At 42.0% G+C, this 25,128-nt stretch overlaps 1 protein-coding gene across 1 annotated transcript; it reads left to right on the top strand.

Annotated features, from left to right (window-relative positions):
* The first annotated feature begins 204 nt into the window (after positions 1–204).
* Positions 205–24,463, top strand: TARS1 (threonyl-tRNA synthetase 1). Its single transcript, XM_054032437.1, has 19 exons — positions 205–317; positions 2,120–2,197; positions 3,727–3,917; positions 5,545–5,668; positions 8,268–8,389; positions 8,700–8,817; positions 11,058–11,122; positions 11,233–11,311; positions 12,028–12,174; positions 13,315–13,413; positions 14,124–14,290; positions 18,035–18,197; positions 18,281–18,418; positions 18,991–19,068; positions 21,736–21,836; positions 21,944–22,048; positions 22,176–22,248; positions 23,078–23,192; positions 23,951–24,463. Exons 1-19 carry the CDS (start codon positions 297–299, stop codon positions 24,097–24,099), a joined length of 2,133 nt encoding a protein of 710 aa, XP_053888412.1. The 5' UTR covers positions 205–296; the 3' UTR covers positions 24,100–24,463.
* The last annotated feature ends 665 nt before the right edge of the window (positions 24,464–25,128 follow it).

Genomic DNA, 25,128 nt, shown 5'->3' with positions numbered 1-25,128 from the left:
GTTCTCACGTGAGGCCAGGCGGAGCGATGGCGCCGGGCCAGGCCCTGTGACAGGCCAGACGCGGCAGGGGGGTGCCGGGCAGCCCCGGCCCGTGCTGTCCCCTAGCGCTGGCCTAGGTTGCCCGGTGACAGCCGCTACAGCGCAGCCTCGGGCTCCGGCCCCGGCCCCAACCCGCTTCCTGCTGCCGGGGGCGGGACCAGCCGCGCCTCCAGTTGCATCAGCTGCCAGAGCCGGCTGGGCCTGCGCGTGGCCTCGCTCCGACCGGCATCCGGGCCCGGCTGCGTGCGGGGAGCGGCATGGCGGCGCCAGGGAGCCAGGTGAGTGCTGCGCCCGTCTCAGGGGCCGCTGTGTGTGGGTCCCTCCCCGCAGCGCTCTGGACTCGCGGACCCTCTGGCCCCGGGCCTGGGTTTGAACCGGGGGGCGAAAAGCCCCTTCATCCCGGTCCCTGAGCCGGCTCGTCCCTGGGGGCCGGCTCACCTCAGGCAGCCCCAGCCCTGTAGCGGGTCCCCCTCTCGCTCGAGCCGGCTGTCCTAGCCCAGCCCGGCCCGGCGGGTTCCCCTCTCGCTCGAGCCGGCTGTCCCAGCCCGGCCCGGCCCGGCGGGTTCCCCTCTCGCTCGAGCCGGCTGTCCCGGCCCGGCCCGGCCCGGCCCGGCGGCGGGTTCCCCTCTCGCTCGAGCCGGCTGTCCCGGCCCGGCCCGGCCCGGCCCGGCGGGTTCCCCTCTCGCTCGAGCCGGCTGGCCCGGCCCGGCCCGGCCCGGCGGGTTCCCCTCTCGCTCGAGCCGGCTGTCCCGGCCCGGCCCGGCCCGGCGGGTTCCCCTCTCGCTCGAGCCGGCTGTCCCAGCCCGGCCCGGCCCGGCGGGTTCCCCTCTCGCTCGAGCCGGCTGTCCCAGCCCGGCCCGGCCCGGCGGCGGGTTCCCCTCTCGCTCGAGCCGGCTGGCCCGGCCCGGCCCGGCGGCGGGTTCCCCTCTCGCTCGAGCCGGCTGGCCCGGCCCGGCCCGGCGGCGGGTTCCCCTCTCGCTCGAGCCGGCTGGCCCGGCCCGGCCCGGCGGCGGGTTCCCCTCTCGCTCGAGCCGGCTGGCCCGGCCCGGCCCGGCGGCGGGTTCCCCTCTCGCTCGAGCCGGCTGGCCCGGCCCGGCCCGGCGGCGGGTTCCCCTCTCGCTCGAGCCGGCTGTCCCGGCCCGGCCCGGCGGCGGGTTCCCCTCTCGCTCGAGCCGGCTGTCCCAGCCCGGCCCGGCGGCGGGTTCCCCTCTCGCTCGAGCCGGCTATCCTAGCCCGGCCCGGCCCTGTGGGCGGTTGTGGTCTGGCAGCGCCAACGGGGCAGGTCCCGCCCGCACGGTGCTGTTCCTGCCCCGCAGAGCGCGCAGGATAAGGGGCTCCCCTGGTCCTGCCATCGGGACCCCTGCGCCACCGTGGATCCCTGGTAAAATCAGCGGGGCTCTGTGCGGGCACAAGGGCTGCACAGGATCCGGCCCTAGGAAGCCAGTTGAAACCCTGCAAAACAACACGTATAGGGAATGGCCAGCGCATAGCGAAACCTCCAAAAACAGCGAGGAGTCCTTGTGGCACCTTAGAGATTAGTGCTGATACACATATTTCCCTTTCCACTTTAAATTGTCATCTCTTAACCAGTGATTTAAAAGTGATGTGATCTTGGGACACTTCAGATTGGACTTCAAGCTCTAGGCGGCACTCTTTTAAAAATGCAGAGAACCATACCCGTGCAAGGTGTTTTTACAGGTGGATAGAAAAAGGAAGTCCCTGCCCTGTGCAGCTTGCTGCCAATTATAGTGTCACCTTGCATATTTAGTAAAAGATAAAGCAAAACACAGAAAAGTATATAGAGCAGAAGTGTGTTCCTTAGAAATGGGGAGTTACTGTTCTTCACAACAAGTTGGTAAGTCTTATGTGCCCAGTTAGAACTGGGGAAGCTGAGGTAGTGACTTGTCTAAGGATATGAAGAATCCTTGTCAGAGCTGGTGTTAGGATTCAAGACTTCCTGAAGCCCTGTGCTGTGCTTAAACCAATGGGCACCTTCTCCATCACCTGTAGAGTTAGATACAGTTATAAACTTGACATTGAGAAAGGAGAGAATCTAATCTTACTTTATTTCTCTTTTTAGATAGCTGCTGGGGAAGAAAAGAAGGAATGGGGAAAGAAGAAAATGAAAGAAGGATCTGGTGATGGGGGTTGCACAGAGGTAAATTTCCAGTTCATTTATATGCTTTTAAACAATTTAATTGTATTGCTGAATATTGTACCAAGGACACTAATGCATTACACCAGGGGTTCTCAAACTTCATTGCACCACAACCCCCTTCTGACAACAAAAATTATTACATGACCCTAGGATGAGGGGACCGAAGCCTGAGCCCAGATGGCAGGGCCAAAGCCCGAGCCCCACCATCCTGGGCGGGGTGGCCAAAACCAAAGCCCAAGGGCTTCAGCACCAGGCAGGGGGCCTGTAACCTGAGTCCCACCGTCCAGGGCTGAAGCCATTGCACTTCGGCTTTGGTCCTGGGCAGTGGGGCTCAGGCGTTGGCCCCCATCCCAAAAAGTCTGAGCCAGCCCTAGTGATCCCATTAAAATGGGGTTGCGACTCACTTTGGGGTCCCAACCCACAGTTTGAGAACCGCTTCATTACAGGTACTATTGTGGGTGCTCTTATGCTCCAGCTGGTTTATAGTAATGACATGCAGCAGTGAAATAGTTACAAAATAGTTTTTGTTTCTTTGCTGCTATTACAACAGGTTACACTGGATTTGTAGAGCGGTCTGTAGTCATTCCCTTTTTACTATTAGTCCTCTGCTTTGCACCAGGCTGAGGGATGCATTTGTAATGATGATATAACCTTTGTCTTTCTAGTGGCTAAGTTTTCTAATTTTGAGCAAATGAGAACACATAGTAGTATAGACATGAAAAGCATCTTTTTTTCTTAACTATGTACTTTCTGAAATTTTTATTATTTGGCATATTAGAATTTTAAGCAATTTACTATAAACCAGGTACAAGCCAAATGTTTGTTTAATTTAAATCATCTTCATCTTAATTTAGCTAAAGTTTTTTTGTCTTTAAATTAGAAATTAATTATGATTACTTAGCGTTTAAACTGCTTTAGCAACACTTCTGGATGCAGACTATTGAAGGAGTAAATGGGAAGAGTAGCAGGTTAAAGTGGGAATGGAAGAAGGAAGTGGAGATGGATAGGGAAGGTAGAGCATCAATACAGGTTAGCTGGGATGTTAGTAGGATTTGATTAATTAGAATAAGGTAGAGTCAGAGTTTCTATACCTTTAGGAGGTGGAAGTAGGAGATCTTGAGATGCATAAGATATAAAAAATTTTTGTTTGTAATTGAAACAATGTGCTGTTAGATTTTTCTTTCTCCCCCCCCCTATTTATTATTGTGATGATAACGTCAGCAGCTTGCTTTTTCCAGTGTGTATTAAGCTACAGTAGAATTTGTGCTTCTCAAATTCTTGTTGCATCGCATTAGCTGCTTGTTTTGCTAAGAAACTAGCCTGGCCCCTCTCTATCTTTTGAAAAAGGATACTGACTAAAACTTTCATAAGGACCCAAATAACTTGAAGATCAATGAGATTCAGATTGCTAAGTCACTTAGACACTTCAAAAGAATTTACCTTCTTTGCTTCATTTTTAAAGTTATTTGTCATTAGAACTGGAAGTCTTTGCTAAATACTTCTCCTTTCCTCCATTCTTTTATATGTAGCTGAATCCCTGGCCTGAATATATCAATGAGCGTCTAGAGAGGTATCATAAACTTAAAGCAGAACATGATGCGCTTCTAGCAGAAAGAGCTGCAAAAGACAGCAAACCCATTAAAGTCACATTACCTGATGGCAAACAGGTTGATGCTGAATCCTGGAAGACCACTCCTTATCAAGTTGCTTGTGGAATTAGGTATGACTGACTTCTGTGACCTATGCTATCAGTTTCAGACACAACTACTGCAAATTGCATCTGTGATCTTTTATAGTCCTTAGCATGAGGGGTTATTTATTTCTTAGCACAACTTAATTTTCTTCAAGGCATTATTTTTAGCAATCTTGCTTTTGCTATAAATTCAAACTAAACCGCTTTCTCGTTTCAAAACCTAATTCTTTGCCTTATGAAGATGCTGTTTCTAAAATTAAATCATTATTTATGGGCTGGATCCTGTAAATACATAAACATGTGAGTAACTTTTACTAAATGACTACTCCTGTTGAGTTGGGAACTAATCAACCATGCAAATAATATTACAAACATGCTTGAAGTGTTTGCAGGATTGGGTGCTATTGCATCGCGTAACTTAATCTGTTCTGCATTGACATGTGGAAGACTGGTGGGTGACACACCTGTTAATTTCAGTGAGACTCATCCATAAAAATATCTTAATTAAACCATTTTCCTACATATGTGTGGTACACGTCAAAAAGAGCACTACCCTAACTTCAGATGTATATCAAATGGTTAAACTTTTATTGTAGTTTTGGGCAATGTAGTAAGCATCTTGGGAAAACTTCATGGTCATGTTTTATGATGCTCAAAATTAAAATGATAAGACCTTAAACTTCAAAATGGAAACACTAACCCTATTGTGGCTAGGTTATTCATTGTACTTAAAAGCTTGTCTCTTTGCTTTCTTGGTACATATGTTTAAGGCTGGCAGTTCATGCACATGCTGTTTGCATGTTCATTCATCTGTCAAAACAGTTAGTCTCTGAAAATTTGGCCTCAAACTTTAATTTAGTGTCCTTTATCATAAAAATAAAGATTGTACCTATGTTCATTTAGTGTTTCCGTTAAGGTCAGGGTGAGTTCAGTATCAGTGGATGTTTCTGAACAATATTGGGACGGTTCTTAGACATCAAATAATCTCCAGTAGAATTGATTTCTTCTAAGTTGAGGTGAAATAAACTAGGTCTTTCTTGAAGACTTGTTCAGCTCTAAATTAAGTACTTTAGAAACACTCATGGTGTGCTTCTCTCTTGCGGTCAATCCATCTGAACTACTGATCTGCTCAAACATTTAGTAATTTCAGTTTAAAGTTCAAATGACTGCCAAACTTATCATATTTAAGAATTGTTAGGTTTTTTTTTTTAGTGAAGACAAATGTAAAAGAAATAGTACCTACTTGAAGTTTTCAAAAAGAAAAATCTGATCTCATTCAGGTACCTGCTTAAAAGAGGCTGCATCTCCTATTGCAGAAGGGTCATATTAGCAGCAAGTACTGCCCTAAATAAGTCAAATATGTTAGTAAGAGTGCGCCACAGTGGGAAATTTGCTAAATAAACTACCCTTAGTTTCTTCCTGTTCATCCAAAAAAAAAAAATGTGTGTGGGATTTTCTTAAGTGCTTAGTGTTGGTCTAACTTTGCTTCCATTGCCATCCATGGGTGTTCTACCACTGACTTCAGTGGAAGCAGACTTAAGTCAATACTAAGCACTCTTGAAAATCCCATCCTGACTGCGCAGGGGAAAGGTTATGGGGGAGTGTCTCCATTTGTTGATTCCAATAGCTGACATACAAATTATTTATTGTATAGTCAAGGTTTAGCTGACAACACCGTTATTGCTAAAGTGAACAAAGTGGTTTGGGATCTAGACCGTCCCTTGGAGGAAGACTGTACCCTGGAACTGCTCAAGTTTGAAGATGAAGATGCTCAAGCAGTAAGTATCTTCCACTAAACTGGTTCTTCCCTCCCTTGGATGAGAAACTTCAAAACCTGAACTTAGTCCTCAGTGAGCATAACTACCTTTAACATTTGTGGACTAAAGAATGAAAATTGCTGTGCAGTGCATACCTTATTTTCTACTAACTACTTCTTAAGAAAGATGTGTGCTACTGCAGATATATGTATGCTGGCATGTATTAATAGCAATTGCTTTGCTAGCAGTTGTGGTAATTAAGCCTATGTTAGAACTCTTGTGGTGAGAATAAGCCTCTAAATCTGCAATCTTAATCTTACATTTAATGTGGGTTTTTTTGTATTAGTGTCTTTTTGTACGTCATAAACATGGAGCTTTTTATTTTAGTGGTTGCTTATTCAGATTAATGTAAATATGGAAAGTAGTATTAAGTACACTTCAAAAATGATATTCGGTGCAAGCAGCACTCAACTCTATAGCTGAGATCTTAAATTCATACTTATTGTTCCTATATCAACTAACTCTGCCATGTTGCACATATGATATAGTTTAAGGCATACAAAATAATTCTATTTATGTGCAACATGGACAAGTTATAGTTATGGTAAGATGTATAATTTTGCATTTTCAGATATGTACATTTAAAAACATGCTGCAGTCATATAGATTTGGTTTTAATTTATCAACAAAACTAAAAATAGTAGCTTTGTAAAATTAATGTTCAAGTGTAATTTTTGTCTTCATTTGATTTTTAATTGAAAACACAAACTAATAAAAAATCCTATCATGTGGAAAGACAGACTATTTGCTATGTATCCCATGTTGTATGTGTAAGACTTATTAACAACTTAGGCCCTGATGTTGCAAACTCCTGCACAGGTGCAGGATCAAGACCTTATGTTCCAATTGTATCTTTCAAACTAAGTATTGTGTGGGTTCAATACACAAAGTAATGTAGGTGCCTAATCTCCAGTTTAAGCACTTAAGTCCCTGTGCGCAGCACCACTGTGATCCATGAAACTCCCATTTGCCTGCTGCCTAACCCACAAGGCACCTAAACCCACTCAGCGTTTAACTTTCAACTGTAGAAGTTCCCTAAGTTTTAGATCCTGTGGCATGAGCACTGCTGCCCCACTTTAAGCGCTGGCTGGGATGATTTAGTTGGGAATTGGTCCTGCTTTGAGCAGGGGGTTGGACTCGATGACCTCCTGAGGTCCCTTCCAACCCTGATATTCTATGATTAGAATCTATGATAAGGGTCCAGACAACTGTCTCCTGCCTTAGCCCCAGAGCAATTCATGAACCTGGGAGGCTTGGGGGGGGAAGCTTAGTTTTTGGCTTCCTAAGTCATATGCGGGGCCCAATCCAATAGGTGCCCCTTGAGCATGCTTACCGGATTGGGTCCCATCCGAAATCTGGGATGGAGTGGGAGGGGGGAGAAAGAGAGAAATAATGAAAGAGGGAGTGGAATGGGGGGGCTAGACTCAGGGTCTCCCATTTCCCAGGTGGGTGCCCTAACCACTGGACTACAGAGAGTGTGTGTCTCTCACCCACCTAGTCACACTTTCACTATTTATCCTCAGGGGAATAGCTTCAACGGGCAAGACGGAGTGCCCCATATCAGAATCTCCCATTGCTCAGTGATCACAGCACATTCCTGAGAGGTGTGGGAGACCCCTGTTCAAATCCTTTCTCCCCTTCAGGCAGAGAGGGGGGAACTGAACCTGGGTCTCCCATATCCCAGGTGAGTGCTCTAATCACTGGGCTAAAAGGTATATCACAGATGGTGGCTCTTCCTCCTCCGTCCATTTTGTGTACAGTGAGGCAGGCACTTAACTCATTTCTACAAGCAGCATAGGTGTCTAAACCACCTGATTCTCCAGGCGGCAGGTTCCCGTTTGTGGATGGCAAACAAAGATAGGCACCTCCCTGCTGCAGGGACTTTGGTGCCTATCTCTGAGAGAGGGGCGGGACTTGGCACACTCCCTGTCATTGGCATCTCCTGTTGGCTAGCTTGGGTGGCTCAGTGCCAAGTGTGCTGAATTTTTGTGGATCACGTTCTAAGGTGCCTCCCCTCTCTCCCCACTCATCGTATAGGAGCCTAGACACCTAACTGGGCTATGTGGATCGCAGTGTAGTTCTCTGATTCTCTAGGCCCCTAGAAGTTAGGTGCTGCAATGCTGTATCACAGCACATAAGTCCCTTCATGGATCCCAGCCTGTATTACTGCTCCATTGCTGCTATTTTAAAGTAGATCGATGATATATGACTATAGTAAATGAGGCTAGTCAATTAACATTTGTGCAACTTACTAAGTGAATTTTCTCTCCTTCCCCAACCATTTGAGAGAACTTTTATGAAATAATTTTTGCCAATACTTAATGGATGTAAAGATGAGCAAGTACAATTTGTCAGATAATTACTCATGATTTTGGGGGGTAAATTGGCAAATTGATATGTGAATCTTTTCCCACCGTGCAACAGGCTCTAATATTAGATCTCTTCCTTCAAGTATCTGTAAAAACAAATCATCAAAAGACTTCTGTATGGATTTCAGAGGATCTTGAAATGCTTTGTACATAAATACTCAAGCTGATCCCCTTTTTATCCCTCTCATTAGGTATACTGGCACTCAAGTGCTCACATAATGGGTGAAGCTATGGAGCGAATCTATGGTGGATGTTTATGCTACGGCCCACCAATAGAAAATGGATTTTATTATGACATGTACCTCGAGGATGGGTAGGTTCTTTCATTTCACTTCCAGAAGGTTGGATTGTAACCCTACATGCCAGACCAAGAAAAAGGCAGAATGCGTAGCTGTGCTACCCAAGGAGCAGGAGTGGAATCACAAGCTGGGGAGTCTGAGTCACAGTCTAGTTCCTGCTTCCCCTTGCTCCTGAGGCAAAGTACTTTGACCAGCCCTTTTTCTGATAAAAATTATTTCCCTCATTGCAATGACTCTAGTGCATGAGCTGATATGTTGTGGGGGCAGAACTACGGCAGAGATTACTAGTAAGAGATAAGGCAAATTTATTTTTGTCTGTTGTAGAGGTGTGTCCAGTAATGATTTCTCTGCTTTGGAGACCTTATGCAAGAAGATCATGAAGGAAAAACAACCATTTGAAAGACTGGAAATTAAGAAGGAAACTCTACTTGAAATGTTTAAGGTAGGTTGTTCTAGACTGTTTTATATTTACTGTACCTGCACAATAATGTTAGCTGTGGAACGTTAGTGATGCATCTCCTATTAGTATTAGTGGAAAATGTACCGTTGATGATGTGTGCAGCAAATTGACAATATATTTCCAAAGGTATAGGTTTTTATATGGGATATTTAATATTTAAAGGTGAGCACATATACCAATTCTTAGTTTTTTAAATGGAGGGAATGAGGGTTAATCATGGGACTGTGTTCCCGAAACACCAGATTTTTAATCTGATTCTTCCACTGACTCACATCATGGCGCTGGGCAAGTTGTCTTTCTGTTACTTCGTTTCCCTGTCTTCAAAATTGGAATAATAGCTTACATAGATGTTGTGAACATGAATGGGATGGGATTATAACTCTTTGAGAATGTAAAACACTGGTGATAGTAAGTTCTGGCTTTACAGATGTCTGAAGCTGTATTCAGCGAGCTCTTAAAATCAATTTTTAGATGACAGCACTAAGTCTGAGTATGAAATAATTTCTGTACTACTTTAAGCAACAAGGACTCTTGTGTTATCCTGTAATGTCCACTAGATGAACATACATTAAATCACCATGATGGCTACTAGTGCTGAAGTAGACACGAGCATTTTCCAATATTGTAGCATTTTTGCTTGAACTCCATTTGCTCAGTATTAACAGAGTGAACAGACCTTAGAAGAAATGAAAATCATAGAATTGTAGGACTGGAAGAGACCTTGAGAGGTCATCTAGTCCAGTCCCCTGCACTCAGGACCAAATATTGTCCAGACAGTGGTTCTCAACTAGGGGGTTGGGGCCCCTTGGGGGGCTGCGAGCAGGCTTCAGGGGGTTCACTAAGCAGGGCTGGCATTAAACTTGCTGGGTCCCAGGGTAGAAAGCTGAAGCCCTGCCGCATGGGGCTCAAGCTGAAGCCTGAGCAATTTAGCTTCACTGGGCCCCCTGTGGCATGGGGCCTCATGCAATTGCCCTCCTTGCTACCCTGTAATGCTGGCCCTAGCTTTAATATGCAGAAAAACAGTTGTTGTGGCACGCATGGACCATGGAGTTTTTATGGCATGTTGGGGAGTGGTGGGGGCACAGAAAGAAAAAAGGTTGAGAACCCCTGATCATATCCCTGGCAGGTGTTGGTCTAACTTGTGCTTAAAAATCTCCAGTAATTGAGATTCCACAACCTCCCTAGTCAATTTATTTCAGTGCTTAACTACCCTGACAGGAAGTTTTTCCTAATGTCTAACCTAAACCACTCTTGCTGCAATTTATGCCCATTGCTTCTTGTCCTATCCTCAGAGGTTAAGAAGAACAATTTTTCTCCCTCCTCCTTATAACAACCTTTTATGTACTTGAAAACAGTTATCATGTCCCCTCTCAGTCTTTTCTTCTCCAGACTGAAAAAATTGGGGTTGTTTAATCTTTCCTCATAGGTCATGTTTTCTAGACTTCTGTTGGCTCTTAGGTTAATTGCTTGTCAGCCGAATTACTTTTCTTTCAGAGATCAGCAGCAGTAATACTGGTGTTTACACAAGGATTACGGGGGGGAAGCAATTTTATAAGCTTCGAAGGAAACATAAATATAGTTGGTTGCCCTATTTTTAAAAGAAACACTGCAATCCCCCTTGTGAATAGAGCTCTGAGTGTTTTGTCTAAATCCTCATATATACTGTACAAGTTATTAAATTCCAAATGATTTGAATGAACTTTGCCACTCCTCAGAAGTGTGTCCATGCAAAACTGATGCTGATAAAAGCTTCATACCACACTGTCATATATTCCTTGCTGATGAGTGAAAGAATAATATGGGAGTTGCATGTGTTCAAGACCTCTCAGAATTTAGCATCAGAAAAGCTTTTTCAGAAGAGTGCCCTCAGCTGTGGAACCCAATGGCCAGAGATCAAGATGAACCTACGTTGTTCCATATAGACCAAAATGGATTTCTTTGTGAAGGTCTACGCTGAATAGGAGGCCACACAAGTGCTACAAAAAGCTGTTCCCCATCCTTTAATCTCTATATCTAGCCCATTCCATAGGATACTCTCCCATTTGTGGGATCGGAGGAGAGGAATTAGTTTGTTCATGAACACACATTGAAGGGTTCTTTTAAATTAGTAGAATAGATTCTTTCATACAGTGGCAATAGCACATAACAAATACTTGCGATTTGAATTGAAGTTTCAAGTCATGAAGAATTAACATGGACTCTGCCATTCTATTCCCTCCCAGTATAATAAGTTCAAGTGTCGGATCTTGAATGAAAAAGTCAACACTCCAACTACTACAGTGTACAGGTAAAAAAATATATATATATATATACACACACACTGTAATGCCAGTGTCTGTAGTATTTACTAACATAATGTGGGCTAACTGAGCATTGTCTTTGTTTGCATTTTCACAGGTGTGGTCCCTTGATAGATCTGTGCAGGGGCCCTCATGTCAGACATACCGGCAAAATAAAGGCATTAAAAATCCATAAGGTAAGCATTGAGATTCTATGCCTAATTTTAAACAAAGATATTTATCTTTTGACATCATGGCCCAAATCTCTGGGAGAATGGGGGGGTCTGGCCCTTCGTGCCACACTGCTAGTATAATCTGATCAGAAACTTAGTTTAGCCCACCTGAGGGAGGAGCATCCTGATGTCAGAGTGACCTTCCAGTGGTGCAGTCAGATTATGGGGGCCTAGGCCTACGCTCATTGCTGATAGCATAGCAAGAGAGGGGCCATGGCTCAAGAAAAGGGGTGTAGCTAGGTACACCGTATGCTATGCCAATCCTGGCTTGTAATTTTTGCCCCTTGTAGCTGCTCCTTGTAGTTTATTGTAAATTGGAGCAGACAGAGGGGACTGACTGTGCACAGAGCAGCACCAGGAGTAGAGGGCAGTGAAGGAAATCTTTAAACCACCTTTTCACACAGCCAGCTGACTTGTGTTTGTGCATCTTTGCTACAGTCAGGGATCTTTATTTTGTAATGTGTGGATTTAATGTTCATCATCATTAAAAATCTAAGAGCTCTGTTTTCATGCTTGTGTTTTTTACATAGTGCCTTTATCAGTTTCATTTTTTAACTATGGCTGTTCAGTTTTTAATTGTTGCATGCCTTTAAAGAACATATCACAGAGCTTGTAGAGTGGCAGTCAGAATGGCAGGTGCTGTTGTCCTTGTTATACTACACTGTTTTGTCTGTCTTCAGAATTCCTCAACATACTGGGAAGGCAAGTCTGATATGGAAACCCTCCAAAGGCTTTATGGAATTTCATTCCCAGATGTAAAAATGTTAAAGGAATGGGAGAAGTTCCAGGAGGAGGCTAAAAATCGAGATCACAGAAAGATTGGACGGGTAAGACAAACTTTTTAGTGTATTTTTAAAATTCTGACCAGAGACTACTCAGTGATTTAAAAGGGCATGTGAAAGACAGCACCTATCTGCTAATGCTTCAGATTTCAGATGTGATGTGATTCACAGAAAATACAGTAACAAGTTGCATAATTGAGTGTCCTCTTCAGAATGGAGCCCCAAAACCACTACAATGGACTGTAGACAAATAAACATCTTTCTAGAGAGTTTTTGGTTATTTTACACGAATAATCAAAAACCTAAACAGGATGGTAACTGTCCTACACAGAGTAATTGTGCACAAAACATGAAAACTCCAATCTTGGATAAGCAGGAGATCTATAGCCTGCAACGGGGTTTATTTTAGTGCTACGTTGAAGCCCAAGAGGAAGCTTGTTCCTAGAGGGGGCTCCTATAGCTTGTCATTGCTTAGAGATTTTTCTTTGTACATCTCTAGAATCCATTATATACTCTTACTTTTTTCTTCTTGATTATTGCTGATGTGTATTTCTAGTGTTCAGTTACACTACATTTTTTATTCTTTGTCCTCCAGTAAAATAAAATCATCTTAATGAAAATGCATTGTTTTAGACAAGGTGATTAATAGAGTCCTGAATAAACTGTTAGTCTACTGTTTCTATTTCAAGAAAGGAGACAGCAATGCGCTAAAATATCTCCTGCCCTAAAGCAGGAACACAATCTAGCGAAGTATCAGCTTACTGATTAATTATTTGAACTGCGCTTTGGAGAAGTAAAATGTCACAGCAGGACTAGTTATTGTTAGCAGTAATAACAGATAAGATGAACCTTGAGGGGTGTAGTTAAGAAGACATTCCTCACAGATACGTGAAATGACAGGTATATGTAGGAACATCAATATTAAAATAGGAAACCTAAACCTTAACCTTAAGCTATTGCTCCTGACGGGGGATATTTACACAGGGAAACATATCAGATCTACTGCCCCTTGCTACTTTACAGTATGTTAAGTTTAAAAAACTAAACAATACTGTAGTCTGGATAGTGATGTGTAGTAAGAACATTTCAGGCCTGACTTTAGCTGTAACATTGGGAAAGGAAAAGAGTATGATCAGAATCTAAACATATCAGATAAAACTAAGATGTACCAATGTTTTCGTACAGGACCAAGAACTATATTTCTTCCATGAGCTCAGTCCTGGCAGTTGTTTTTTCTTGCCAAAGGGAGCTTACATCTATAACACATTAATTGAATTCATTAGGGTAAGTAATATCTTTGGATTTTTTATCTCCTGTGTTTTATAATAAGATTTCTAGACAAAGCACTAAAAGGGTGTTAGAAGACCATATAGCAATACAATTGGGATTAATTTTAAATGTTTATGGGCTCTGCTTTTAAAAAACTATATAGTAGTATACAGTACGCGGGTGGTTTAATGCATGTTTGTTTAATAGGTTATTGAATTTAGCCTGGCAGAGTTGGAGAGCTACTTTTTGGAGAATGGCATATAAGATAAGAAAACAAAAGAGATGGGGAAAACATGCTGACATTCTGCTGTGATACTGTATTTATATCATCACTGCACCATGTTATGTATTTGTGCTACAATACAGTGCAAACATTGCAATGCAATATCACGAGGCGCATTCACTTATTTTGTGACTAACAAATGGAGACTGATTCTCAATTGCTTCTATGGTTGCTGGGATGGAGAAATATGTTTCTTCTCTTATTCCCCACCCCTTCACCCTCTCTGGCTGCTGCAAAGAATGGGAAGGAATCTTGGCAGCCCCTGCCTGTTTAGCTCATTATTGCCTTGCATGTTTCAGGGGAGCAACTTTGCTCGTTTTTATTGAGTCATACACTGCAAACGCTATCTTAAAGAGACAAATGTGGCTTTAAGCCACAGGTTGAGCATTGCTATTCTAGCCTTCCTTATTAATTCTTCAATTTCTTGGGTCTATTCTTTCAGAGCGAGTATCGGAAGCGAGGATTCCAGGAGGTTGTCACTCCAAACATCTACAACAGCAAAGTCTGGATTACATCAGGGCACTGGCAGCATTACAGTGAAAACATGTTTTCATTTGAGGTGGAGAAGGAAATCTTTGCTCTGAAGCCCATGAACTGCCCAGGACACTGGTATTTATATAGCACCTGTTTCATCAAATATTGCCAATTTGTTTGAACTAGCTCTAGCTTTCATATTTTCCACTTGATTTGTGAAAAAATCCAAGCCAGGTGCACTCTGGTATTTTTTTAAATAATTTATTTTAATACTATTGCTTAATTTGATGCAAGATCACCTATGAATTTCTAGCTGTTCCAGTGCACTGGAACATTCTTAATTGATATCTTCAGTTCAGCTCTGTAGCTTTCTCTTTCTCTTGTTTTTTCAAGTTGATTTTAGTTGATGCCAAGATGTATACATTTCTGCTTTAGTGGTGGTTTTGAGTAGTCTGCACCTCTGACATACAGACCTGTTGCTTAGGCATCCACATTTGAAACACTATCAAGGGTGATATAATCTGATAATTAAGGACCATATAGTCTACAGTGCCTAAGTTCAGTGAGATACAGTTATGAATGCTATTAATCAATCATTGCAAGGGCTAGATTTTCAAAACTGGCGGCCTCCTTTGATCCCCAAAACATTGTATGCCTGATATAGGTATTTGTGCATAGGTGCAGTGCCAGTTTTCAGTGTATGCAATGGGTGAACTTTATGGGAAGAATATGACTGGCATTGGTTAGAACCGTAAGGAAACCCATGTCCTGAGAAGTCCTATGCTGAAGACCAGATCAATGATGAAAATTGGATTTTGGAGTATGAGAACAGTGTAAGAAGCTACTAAAGCTGCTCAAGTAATTAAGGAAATGAATAGGTACCATCTTGATGTCCGTGAGTGTAGATGGACAAGTTTGAACAAACTACACTTTTAGAGAAACAAATATGGCCATCATCTACTGCAGGCATGTGGATGGTAGACATGAAGCTGACATAGCAATCCTAATGTCAAACGAAGTAGAGTAGCCACTGACTGAGCGGGAATCAGTCAATGAAAGAATTATCCCCGTTCGCTTTCAGACTAAATTCGTTGTCCTACAATGCTATGAGCCAACTGATGAAATGCCAGATGAGGGAAAAGATGCTTTTTATGATTTGTTACAGAATGTGTTAACCAAGGTCCCAGAACATAACATGACATAGTGACTATGGGCGATTTTTTAACACAAAGGTTGGAAGTAGCAATGATGGATTGGATACAATTATGGGCAGCAGGGGTTTGAACATGAACCAGAATGGTGAACAATTGATAGAAATTTTCAGCATGAACAAGGTAGTGATAGGTAGAACAAAATGTTCTCATAAAGAAATCCATCGAGTGACATGGAACTCTCCAGATGGTATTAAAAAGAACCAAATAAATCACTTCTGCATTTCAGGAATGTTTTGCAGCTTGCTGGAAGAGAGATGTACAGGGGAGCAGATGTGGGCAGTGACCATAACTTTTGTATCGCTACATTGACGATCAAGTTAAGAGGATGAAGAAGGTTAAAGAAGACCGCACATCAATAGCGCACAATTAAAAGTCCCAAGCACAAAAAGTGCTTTTCAGTTTGAACTAAATAACCGGTTCAGTGTTCTAATGGAGTTAAATGAAGAAGACCAAGACATTGATACTCTGAGGGAAAACTTCGGAGTGGTTTCTACAAAGTGCAAAGAGTTCTAATAAGAATGAAATCTAAAAGGGAAGAATGAATTAGCGATGCTACTTGGGCAGCAGTAGAAAAGAGAGTAAGCGTAAAGCAAAAGCGCATGTGAAGAGACAAGCAAATGGCAAGAAGAATACAGAGCTCTAGACGAAGGTAAAAAGGAGTGATAGAAGAGATAAAAGGGCGTATATTAATGTGAAGAGACTGAATATGGTAGCCAAAGAGGTGACCTTAGAACCTTGTATACGACAATCAAATGGCGAACAGGAAACTTTAGCAGTCCTGGAGGGCCTATTAAAGGTGCAAATGGAAAGAGTCTTATTACAGAAAAAGGGGAAAGGAAAAGATGGGGAGAACATTTTCAGGCTGTTTTAAATAGACTAAGCCCACGTGAACTACTAAAAATACATGATGAAGACCTAGCATTAGAGCTTGATATTGATTTAGGAGCATTACAGTGGAAGAAGTTAGAAAAGCCATCAGTAAACTCAAAAATGAGAGAGCAACTGGAAGAGATAACATTACTGGAGAGATGCCTAAAGAAAGTGACAAAATAACTGTCCAGACTTTCCTTCTATTTTTGGGTAGAATATGGAATGAAGAAAAGAACCCAACCCAATTGAAGAGAGGCCTTATAGTAATATTGTCAAAGAAGGGTGACCTTACCAACTGCAATAACCGGAGAGAAATCACATGACTCTCAGTACCCGGCAAAATCATGTGCAACATCATCCTGGACCTTCAATTTAGAGAGGAACAAGTGGGTTTTAGACTGTTGAGATCATGTTCAGACCATACTGTTGTTCTCCGACATATTATAGAACAAAGTGTGGTGTGGCAAGTACCTTTTGTGATACATTTTATAAATTTCCAGAAGGCTTTTGACAATGTACCCAGAGACAGTCTCTGGAGAATTATGGCATATTATGGAATACCAGCAAAAATAATCACAGTAATCACAGATTTATATGATAATGCTGAATGTGTAGTCAGAGATGGCGACAACGTCAGCCAATGGTTTGCAGTGACAACTGGAGTAAGGCACAGAGTGTATTATGTTCCTAGTATTGTTTGTCCTGGTCACTGACTAAGTCATGAGGAAAGTAACTGCAGAAGGCAACTGAGGAATTTTATGGACAAATGATAAAGCACAATTGGGTGACCTTGTTTTTGCTGATGACATTGCCTTAATGGAAGAGAAGACATAGCTTTTGGCAGATACAGCAAAACAAGTTGGTTTGTTCATCAACAAGGGGAGGACAAAGTATGTGAGCCTTAGCCCTGCTGCGCACCTCTGCTACCCCAAAGCCGCTCGAGGTAGGCGGTGCCAGGCTGGAGCCTGCACCCTGAACCCCTCCTGCACCCCACACCCTAACCCCCTGCCTTGAGCCCCCTGCCACATCCCTCCTGAACCCCAATCCCCTGCCCTGAACCCCTTGCCACATCCCGCACCCCTCTTGCACCCTTGCCCTGAGCCCTTTCCTGAACACCGCACCCCTTCCCGCACCCCAACTCCCTGCCCCAGCCCTACATTCATGGCCCTGCATGCACTTTCCCCACCCAGATGTGGCCCTCAGGCCAAAAAGTTTGCCCAACCCTGTTCTAAGTAGAGCAAACCAATCTAAAGAACCAAATATGGTAAGATGATGATGATGGACATATTGAAGAGACACCTTAAAGATGCCACCAACACTACTTCCATGGAAAGTGACAATATGGACACCATCTGGAGAGAGAAAAAGGGCAACCTAGAGAAACATTATACAGAACAATAGAGAAAAGCCAGATCCATCAGTGTGATCCTCAGAAGTCTGAATGGACCAGCACAAGACCAAAATAAATGGCAGAAACTGTTGAATACGAGTGGGGGGGGGGGGGGGGGGGGAGGGGGAAAGATACATATCACCATTTCACAGATGAAGTTTAAGAAGCCAGCTTTTAATATTTGACTCAGATGCTGTCTGGCTCTTAGGAAAACCTTCTTTATCATTCTTCCAAACAGCCCTGAATTTTTTCCCCCTGAAAGTTTTCTCTGGGTTTGACTCTGTGCTGTATTACAACTTGTAGGTATTACTGAAATTGCTAGCATCTGGCTTATCAGAATGTACACTGAGGATCTTTAATAGTTTAATCCTGAATGAATTTCAAATAATGAACCTTTTCCTTCAGCCTTATGTTTGACCATCGACCAAGATCATGGCGTGAGTTGCCGCTGCGTATGGCAGATTTTGGAGTTCTCCATCGTAATGAGCTGTCAGGAGCCCTTACAGGACTTACTAGAGTACGGAGGTTCCAGCAGGATGATGCTCACATATTCTGTGCCATGGAGCAGGTAAAGCATATTGTTGAATCAGATGATAAGTGTTAAAATGCAAGCAACACAAAGCCTTACGTATGATTTGTCTTCATGTAAAGATTGAAGAGGAGATAAAGAGCTGTCTGGAGTTCTTGCAAGCTGTGTATGGTGTGTTTGGATTTTCCTTCAAACTGGACCTCTCCACTCGTCCTGAAAAGTTCCTTGGAGATATTGAAGTGTGGAATCAAGCTGAAAAGGTAATAGGTAACTTCAATGGCCTGGTGTAGAAGTTTTAGCTGTATATTCAAGTAGTGGGAAAGTGGAATGTCTGAGGGGGGGAAAAAATGGGCCTCCAGGTGGACTGGTGACAGCTGTGGCTGTAAGCAGTTCAGCTTGTACAGCCATTTTTAATTCTTTTTGCCACGGGCTAATAGCAGCTCTCAGTGTATGGAGATCATGGTGGATGATGATATGAGAACTTTAATTCATTTTAAAGAAAGGGCCAGAAGATGTGACTGCTTAAAATGGAGAAGAAATCAAGATAGGTTTTTCTCAAGTATGTGTGTGATCAGAATTTTGAGCCACCATCCAAGAGCCGAGCTGCACCTTAATCATAACAGTAGTACTGCTAAATTCAACTGCACAAGTAAGGGAAGCAAGATTGGGTCCCCAGTTATAATTGAGCATTGTTGACAATTAAGTAATGAATGACCTAGTATTCACTAACTCTCTGTGTGTGGATCTGACACTGTACTACGTGGAAGAAAAAATAAGGCACATGAAATAAATACAAAGTGAAACACTAAAATCACACGTATCTTTTCTCCAGCAACTTGAAAACAGCCTCAATGAATTTGGTGAGAAGTGGGATTTGAACCCTGGGGATGGAGCTTTCTATGGACCTAAGGTTAGTAAATTAAAACATTGTTAGCATCTTTCCTAAGTAAGTGTCTCAGCACTATAGTACTTGAACATTATTTTTGGCGGATAGACAGCAGAATAGCACTAGAAACAATTCTTAGAGAACTTCAAAGAAATATAGTACTTCAAATCCCATAGTTTCTGGGGTTCCCAACGATAGTAGATGTTATGGTATTTTTAATCACGAGAGGCTTGGGATTCATCCATCCCCTGACAGACCCCAGTTCTGAGTGTCATCCTACAAACTCACTCATGATCTAGCTTTGTAGACTCAGCCAGGTGCATTGAGTAGTTTTAATTTTTCATTAAAGCATCCTGCACTGTTCCGGAGGGAGGATCTAAAATAAAATGTATTACTGAGGGAATTGCTAAGTCATGTATATCAAAGCCTATCCCTAGAGAGCAAACATTTTGAAATAAATTCCTCTGTCCTTTATGCTGTCTCAAGATACTCAGTCTGGAGTTGTATGCTTTCCCGGGATGTAATTTTTTCCCTCCCGTATGTAGCTTGATGGCTAACTCTGAAGTAGTGAGGCAAAGTTCTTAGTTGTTTTCATGTTAGATGCTACAACTTCCAAGAACTTGTTTTGTGCTTAACATTTTTCTATTTCATCAAATCAACCCAATTTATACAGACAAAACAATCAGGATTAATGTTATAATGAGCAAGTAGATAACTCATTAGGAAGCATGAACAGAAGGTGGCACTATTAGGCCTGGTATGAAAGAGTTTTAGGTATATTGGGAATATTCTATTTAGAGATCAGTAACTTCTCGCAGGTTTTTTTTTGTTTTTTAAAGCAGCAGTTTAGTTTGGTTTCTCATATTCAAGTTTTAATTATACACTAGCCATGAACAATTTTACCTGAAGCAAAATATCGCTTCTGGTATTTGCAATTTTGTAACTACTATAGTGTGCTTCTATTCTTCTTGTATGAATAATTTCACATGAGTATTGCATTCAAAAACTGTCTGGGAAAGTGGAGTTAGAATTGTATTGACACCTTTTTCAAGGAAAAATAAGCCCCTTACAGGCATCTGAGTAACACTTGTCAAATTACTTGTTTTGAATAAGCTATTCAATAAACATAGCCTACTTTTCTGTTCACAGATCAGTAGCAAACTGATTTGATTTCTAGGAATGTATGTTAGTTGTTCACAGAATGATTTGAACAAATTTCACCTTGTGGACTGTTAGCAAACTATTGGTGGTTACAAATGTTCATTGTTCACCTTAGATCTTGTCTATACACAAGCTTGCATCCACATAATTAAATCAGTTAGACTGGTGCCTACATCTGTGTGAATACATTTCAGGTTAGCTTAAACCTGTTCCTAATAGAGTAAAGCTAAATTGAAATAGTTACCCATGTAGCCTTTTGCACTGGTTTAACTAAAACAGTTTAAAATTGCACCTTAAGTTAAATTGGTGCAGCTCTGCATGTAGTCAAGCCCTAAACTAAGTGGGATTTTTTTTTTTTTTACTTCATGATTGGATGACTAAATTAATGAGAATACCAAGCAGCACACTTCTGTTAAGAATTTTGATGAATAACTATCTGTTAGTGTTCAAAAATCCAGAAAACTGACTTCCATCAAAATACTTGGACAACAAATGGCACCACGTTTATTTGTCCCCGCCCCCAAAAAATAAAAATTAAATCACTTTTTGTTTTGACCAGCTGATTCTGAAGGTCACTGGGGAGTTTGTTCAGTAAAACAGCTTAAACTGATTTATTAGTTTGACTTTGTATGTAAATAAAATAAATAAGAGTCTCTCTCTCCCCCCCCTCCCCCCCTCCGCGGTAGAGTAGTGGAATAATAGGGACAATTTGCTAAATGATTAAGGCCCAGATCCTGCAAATACTTGCTTACATGCTTAACTTTCAGCCAAGGGTTTTTCAGGATTGCAGCCTGAATTTAAAAGAAAAGTATAATATGCATGCATTCAGATCTGGGAGCCAAGTTGCTTTGATGAAACTGAGCAATCCAAAATAAAGGAGTATGATCTTCATTACCCAGTGGTCTCTTCCTCAATTGATAGCCCTCACTGATGGAGGTATGCCCTTTAGCATGTAATGTAGGCTATGATGCTGACACCTTTGATTATCTTATATTTTAAGTTAAATAGGCCTGGGATTTGTTCACCTACAGGTTGCAGAAGTCTTGGTTTTGATGATAATTGTTCAGTTTGACTTTTTAAAGTTATTCCCATGTACAATTGAATAGATTCAAATGAGAACTCCATGAAAAGTGAGTTCAGTGCACTGAACCAATGTGCGAATTTAATTTGAATTAGTGAATCTCCTGCCGTATTCATTTCTGTCAGGGGGCCCAACACCAGGCCCTAAAAGCCATTTATGTCTTACCTTGGGCTGAAGAGAGGCATAGATGATATATTCACATGGTTCCTTAGAATATATTTCACTCAGTGTGAAGTATCAGAGGGGTAGTCGTGTTAGTCTGGATCTGTAAAAAGCAGCAAGGAGTCCTGTGGCACTTTATAGACTAACACACGTATTGGAGCATAAGCTTTCGTGGGTGAATACCCACTTCATCAGACTCAGTGTGACGTGTTTGAAAATCTCTTTGCTATAAGAGGGCATCGTTGTAACTTATAGACTCTCTATTAAAAGTTTGATTTGTTTCTTAGATTGACATTAAGATTAAAGATGCCATTGGCCGATACCACCAGTGTGCTACAATCCAGCTAGATTTCCAGCTCCCAGTCAGATTTAACCTTACCTTTGTGAGGTGAGTACAACTAAAAATGTTAGTGTATAGTAGTTACACAATCTAGTTTTTCCTGTCAGTTATTATAGGCATATTAAATCAGTTTACAATATTTCTTTTATTTACAGCCATGATGGTGATGACAAGAAAAGGCCAGTTATTATTCACCGGGCCATCTTAGGATCAGTGGAAAGAATGATTGCTATCCTAACAGAAAACTATGCAGGCAAATGGTAACGTTGAAAAATAAACTTATTGTCCAACCAGGGAGTGAACACTCTGGATGGTGTAAGAGGGGATTAAGCATGTCTAAAAGAGTTAAAGAACACTAAATACTACATAATTGTTTTTTTTCTGAAGGCCTCTCTGGCTGTCTCCTCAGCAAGTGATGGTGGTGCCGGTGGGACCAACATGTGATGAATATGCACAAAAGGTGACTTCATTTGTTCCAAGATAAATTTGTGATTTAGTTGAGTTACTTAATTGTCATTAAGTTCTGTTTTTAATTAACAAATTTATATAAATTCCTATTGTGAGTAAATTATATTGTATTCAGATGATAAATTAAGTTGCCTAAATTCTAAATGGAACTTAATCATCAGAAGCATGAAGTCTGGATTCTGGATATCCAAACAACAAATGTTGATGCTGGAGAGAATGTTTCTGGTTGTGGAGGCAAAGGAAATTGCTCACCTCTTCAGCTAGAGGGAAAACCCATGGAGAAAGTATCTTTACATTTATATCCTAATCCTGCAACTGACTCCACTCAGGTGGACCCTCAATGCTCACGTGCATTTTGAGTAATGATGATGGGGGAGGAAGAGACAGGGGTCTTTGTTTACAGTATTAAACAAAATATAATCCACACAAATAGTGCTGTGTATATCTCTTTCAAACTCATCAGGCCTAAACTTTAAAGGATCTTCTGATCACAAAGACCTATAGCTTTCCTGGCTTCAACATTGCTAAATTCTCGTAGAGTATCCACCCTAATGGATCTGGGTACTAGATTGCTTAGTAATTTAGTGTGTGCGAGGATCTCCTGCCATGTCCAAACCATTCTTCCATATTTCAGTGCCCTGTACACCTTTTTTGGCATTACCAAAGGGTAGTGTCAAAATGTGTCTGCCTCTGAATGAAATTAAAACAGAGATCTAATTTTAATTTTTGGCTGTCAAACCTCAAATGATCCCTTTCACTCAAATCTACATATTCTCTCATGGTTGAGGGTTTAAATAAGATTTTGTCATTTTATTACTTAGGTCAGACAGCAGTTCCATGATGCTGGATTAATGTCTGATGTAGATGTGGATCCTGGATGTACACTGAACAAGAAGATCAGAAATGCTCAGCTTGCACAGTATAATTTTATCCTAGGTAAAGAAATGGCGTGTGGTGGTCATGTAATACAGTAGTTGACTTGTTTTTCTTGTACGCAACTGAAATTTGGTCTAACTCATTTTCCCAGTGAGTGAGTGCGGCAGAAGCAGCAGCTATACCTGTAAATTCCTTTTTAAGTTTCTTTCACAGCCAGCATCCTTCCAGCTGTGCATGACTGGGCAGTACACGCTATGGAGCCAATCTCTGCTGCTTTGTTAGCTGAAGAGATTGCTGTTTAGTGACTCGATACATTGACACTGCATCAGGAAAAATATTTTGGTGCCTTTCAGTCAACAGGGCAAGAGACTGGCTCAGTCAAAGATCGCATTAAATGATTTGCAATAACTTGATTGTTCCCATGTCAAGTGTATTCTAAAGGAGGATTGCCACATTCTAATCTCTGATTCAGGCTGCATTCCTAGATATCTCAGTGCATTCATGAGTCTATGCTGGGTCTTGATGTTGTGCAGCAAAGATGAGAATCTGGACCTAGAAGTATAACACAAGTATTGTTAACAGAAGCACCGTCAGTCATAGGGTTTTCATTATTCAGTGTGTCTGCTGGAATTACTAAAGGTAGCTTTAAGTGTAGGGATTGGGCAAAGGAGGATGCAGTGTAGGATTCAATTATCTTGTCAGGCACTAATGCCTGACAAGAAAAACTAACCAAGAAAAGTGATTGGTTATTTATTTATTTATTTTAATCAAGCCTTGAGCAAAAATTATATTAATCTGTGGATTTTGGCTTTGTTTAGTTGTTGGTGAAAAGGAGAAGGCAAGTGGAACAGTTAATATCCGTACTCGAGATAACAAGGTGCACGGTGAACGAACAGTAGCTGATACTGTGGAGAGGCTGCTACAGTTGAAACACTGTCGATGCAAACATGCTGAAGAAGAATTCTAACAGAGTTTATTTCCCAACCTGGTTTAGCGTAAACAGGATGATCGGTTTTATAAAGTATTAAATCATTGTAACATCTTATTTGCGCTAGGTTGATTTTGAAATAGATCTTCAAATGAGCCAACAAAAATCAACCATGAAACATCTTTCTATATATTCAGACATTACATGTGTCTATGGAAAGACCATTTTATACAAATGATGCAGAAAAGCTTCTTGGTATCTGATCACAAAAAATGAAGCCAGGTGACTAAGGCTTGATATGAATTGAGGGAAAATGGAATTGTTAATGAAGGATTAAAATATTGTACTAGTACTTTAATATTGTTCTAAGACTACCAAGAAAAATAAAATTTTGGTAACCGTGTCTTTCATAAGGTTCAGTGTGGGCGTGTGATGGATTGTAGAGTACAGCAGAGTGAACACATTGGTAGTGTTCATTTTACATATCAATACAACTGAACCTGAAGACTTGGAACCTAAAAATGAGCCCCCTTTTAAAAGAGGCTGGTCATGAGGCTGCAAAGGCAAAACTAAAGATAGAGGTAGGTTGGGGATAGATTTTAAAGGGCCTTGAAAGTGAAGAGGGGAGAGGAGCATAAAGAGAATCAACAACCCTGTCAATAGAAAGAGCAGGGAGGAGAGTCAGAGCAGTCAAGAAGCCTCCAATACTTGATGGACGCTGTAAGACTGAGTAACTATCACCCCCATCCCTAGTGCTATTGGAGGGGAAGCTCAGCAGAGAGAGCAGTGGTTGATAAAGACCAAGTCAAGTAAGCAGCCCTTTTGGGGAGCAGGGGAGTTGATCTAGGGCTGCAGATTGAATAATGAGGTAGGGGTGAGGAAATGTGCAGCTAAGAGGTTGGATGAGTTGTCAACATGGAAGTTGAAGTCTGGGGGGGTGGGGGGGAATTGTGGGAAGAGGAGGAGTGAGCAAGCCAGGAGTTGAAACCAGAAAAAGGCTGATTGTGAGGAGCTGGATAGATGACCTCAACGTGGAGGGGGAGAGGATGACCCAGACTGGCGGTGTGG

The sequence above is a fragment of the Malaclemys terrapin genome, chromosome 6, assembly GCF_027887155.1.
Source record: "Malaclemys terrapin pileata isolate rMalTer1 chromosome 6, rMalTer1.hap1, whole genome shotgun sequence".
Lineage (NCBI taxonomy): Eukaryota > Metazoa > Chordata > Testudines > Emydidae > Malaclemys > Malaclemys terrapin.
This window is presented reverse-complemented; position numbering and strand designations above follow the sequence as displayed.

What these genes read in the sequence shown, in the direction of transcription:
- TARS1 (XM_054032437.1), top strand. Translation starts at nt 297, where the DNA reads ATGGCGGCGCCAGGGAGCCAG. An exon ending in TGGCGGCGCCAGGGAGCCAG is followed by an intron (nt 318 to 2,119) that starts GTGAGTGCTGCG and finishes TTCTCTTTTTAG; the next exon opens with ATAGCTGCTGGGGAAGAAAA. An exon ending in ATGAACTGCCCAGGACACTG is followed by an intron (nt 14,291 to 18,034) that starts GTATTTATATAG and finishes CTTTTCCTTCAG; the next exon opens with CCTTATGTTTGACCATCGAC.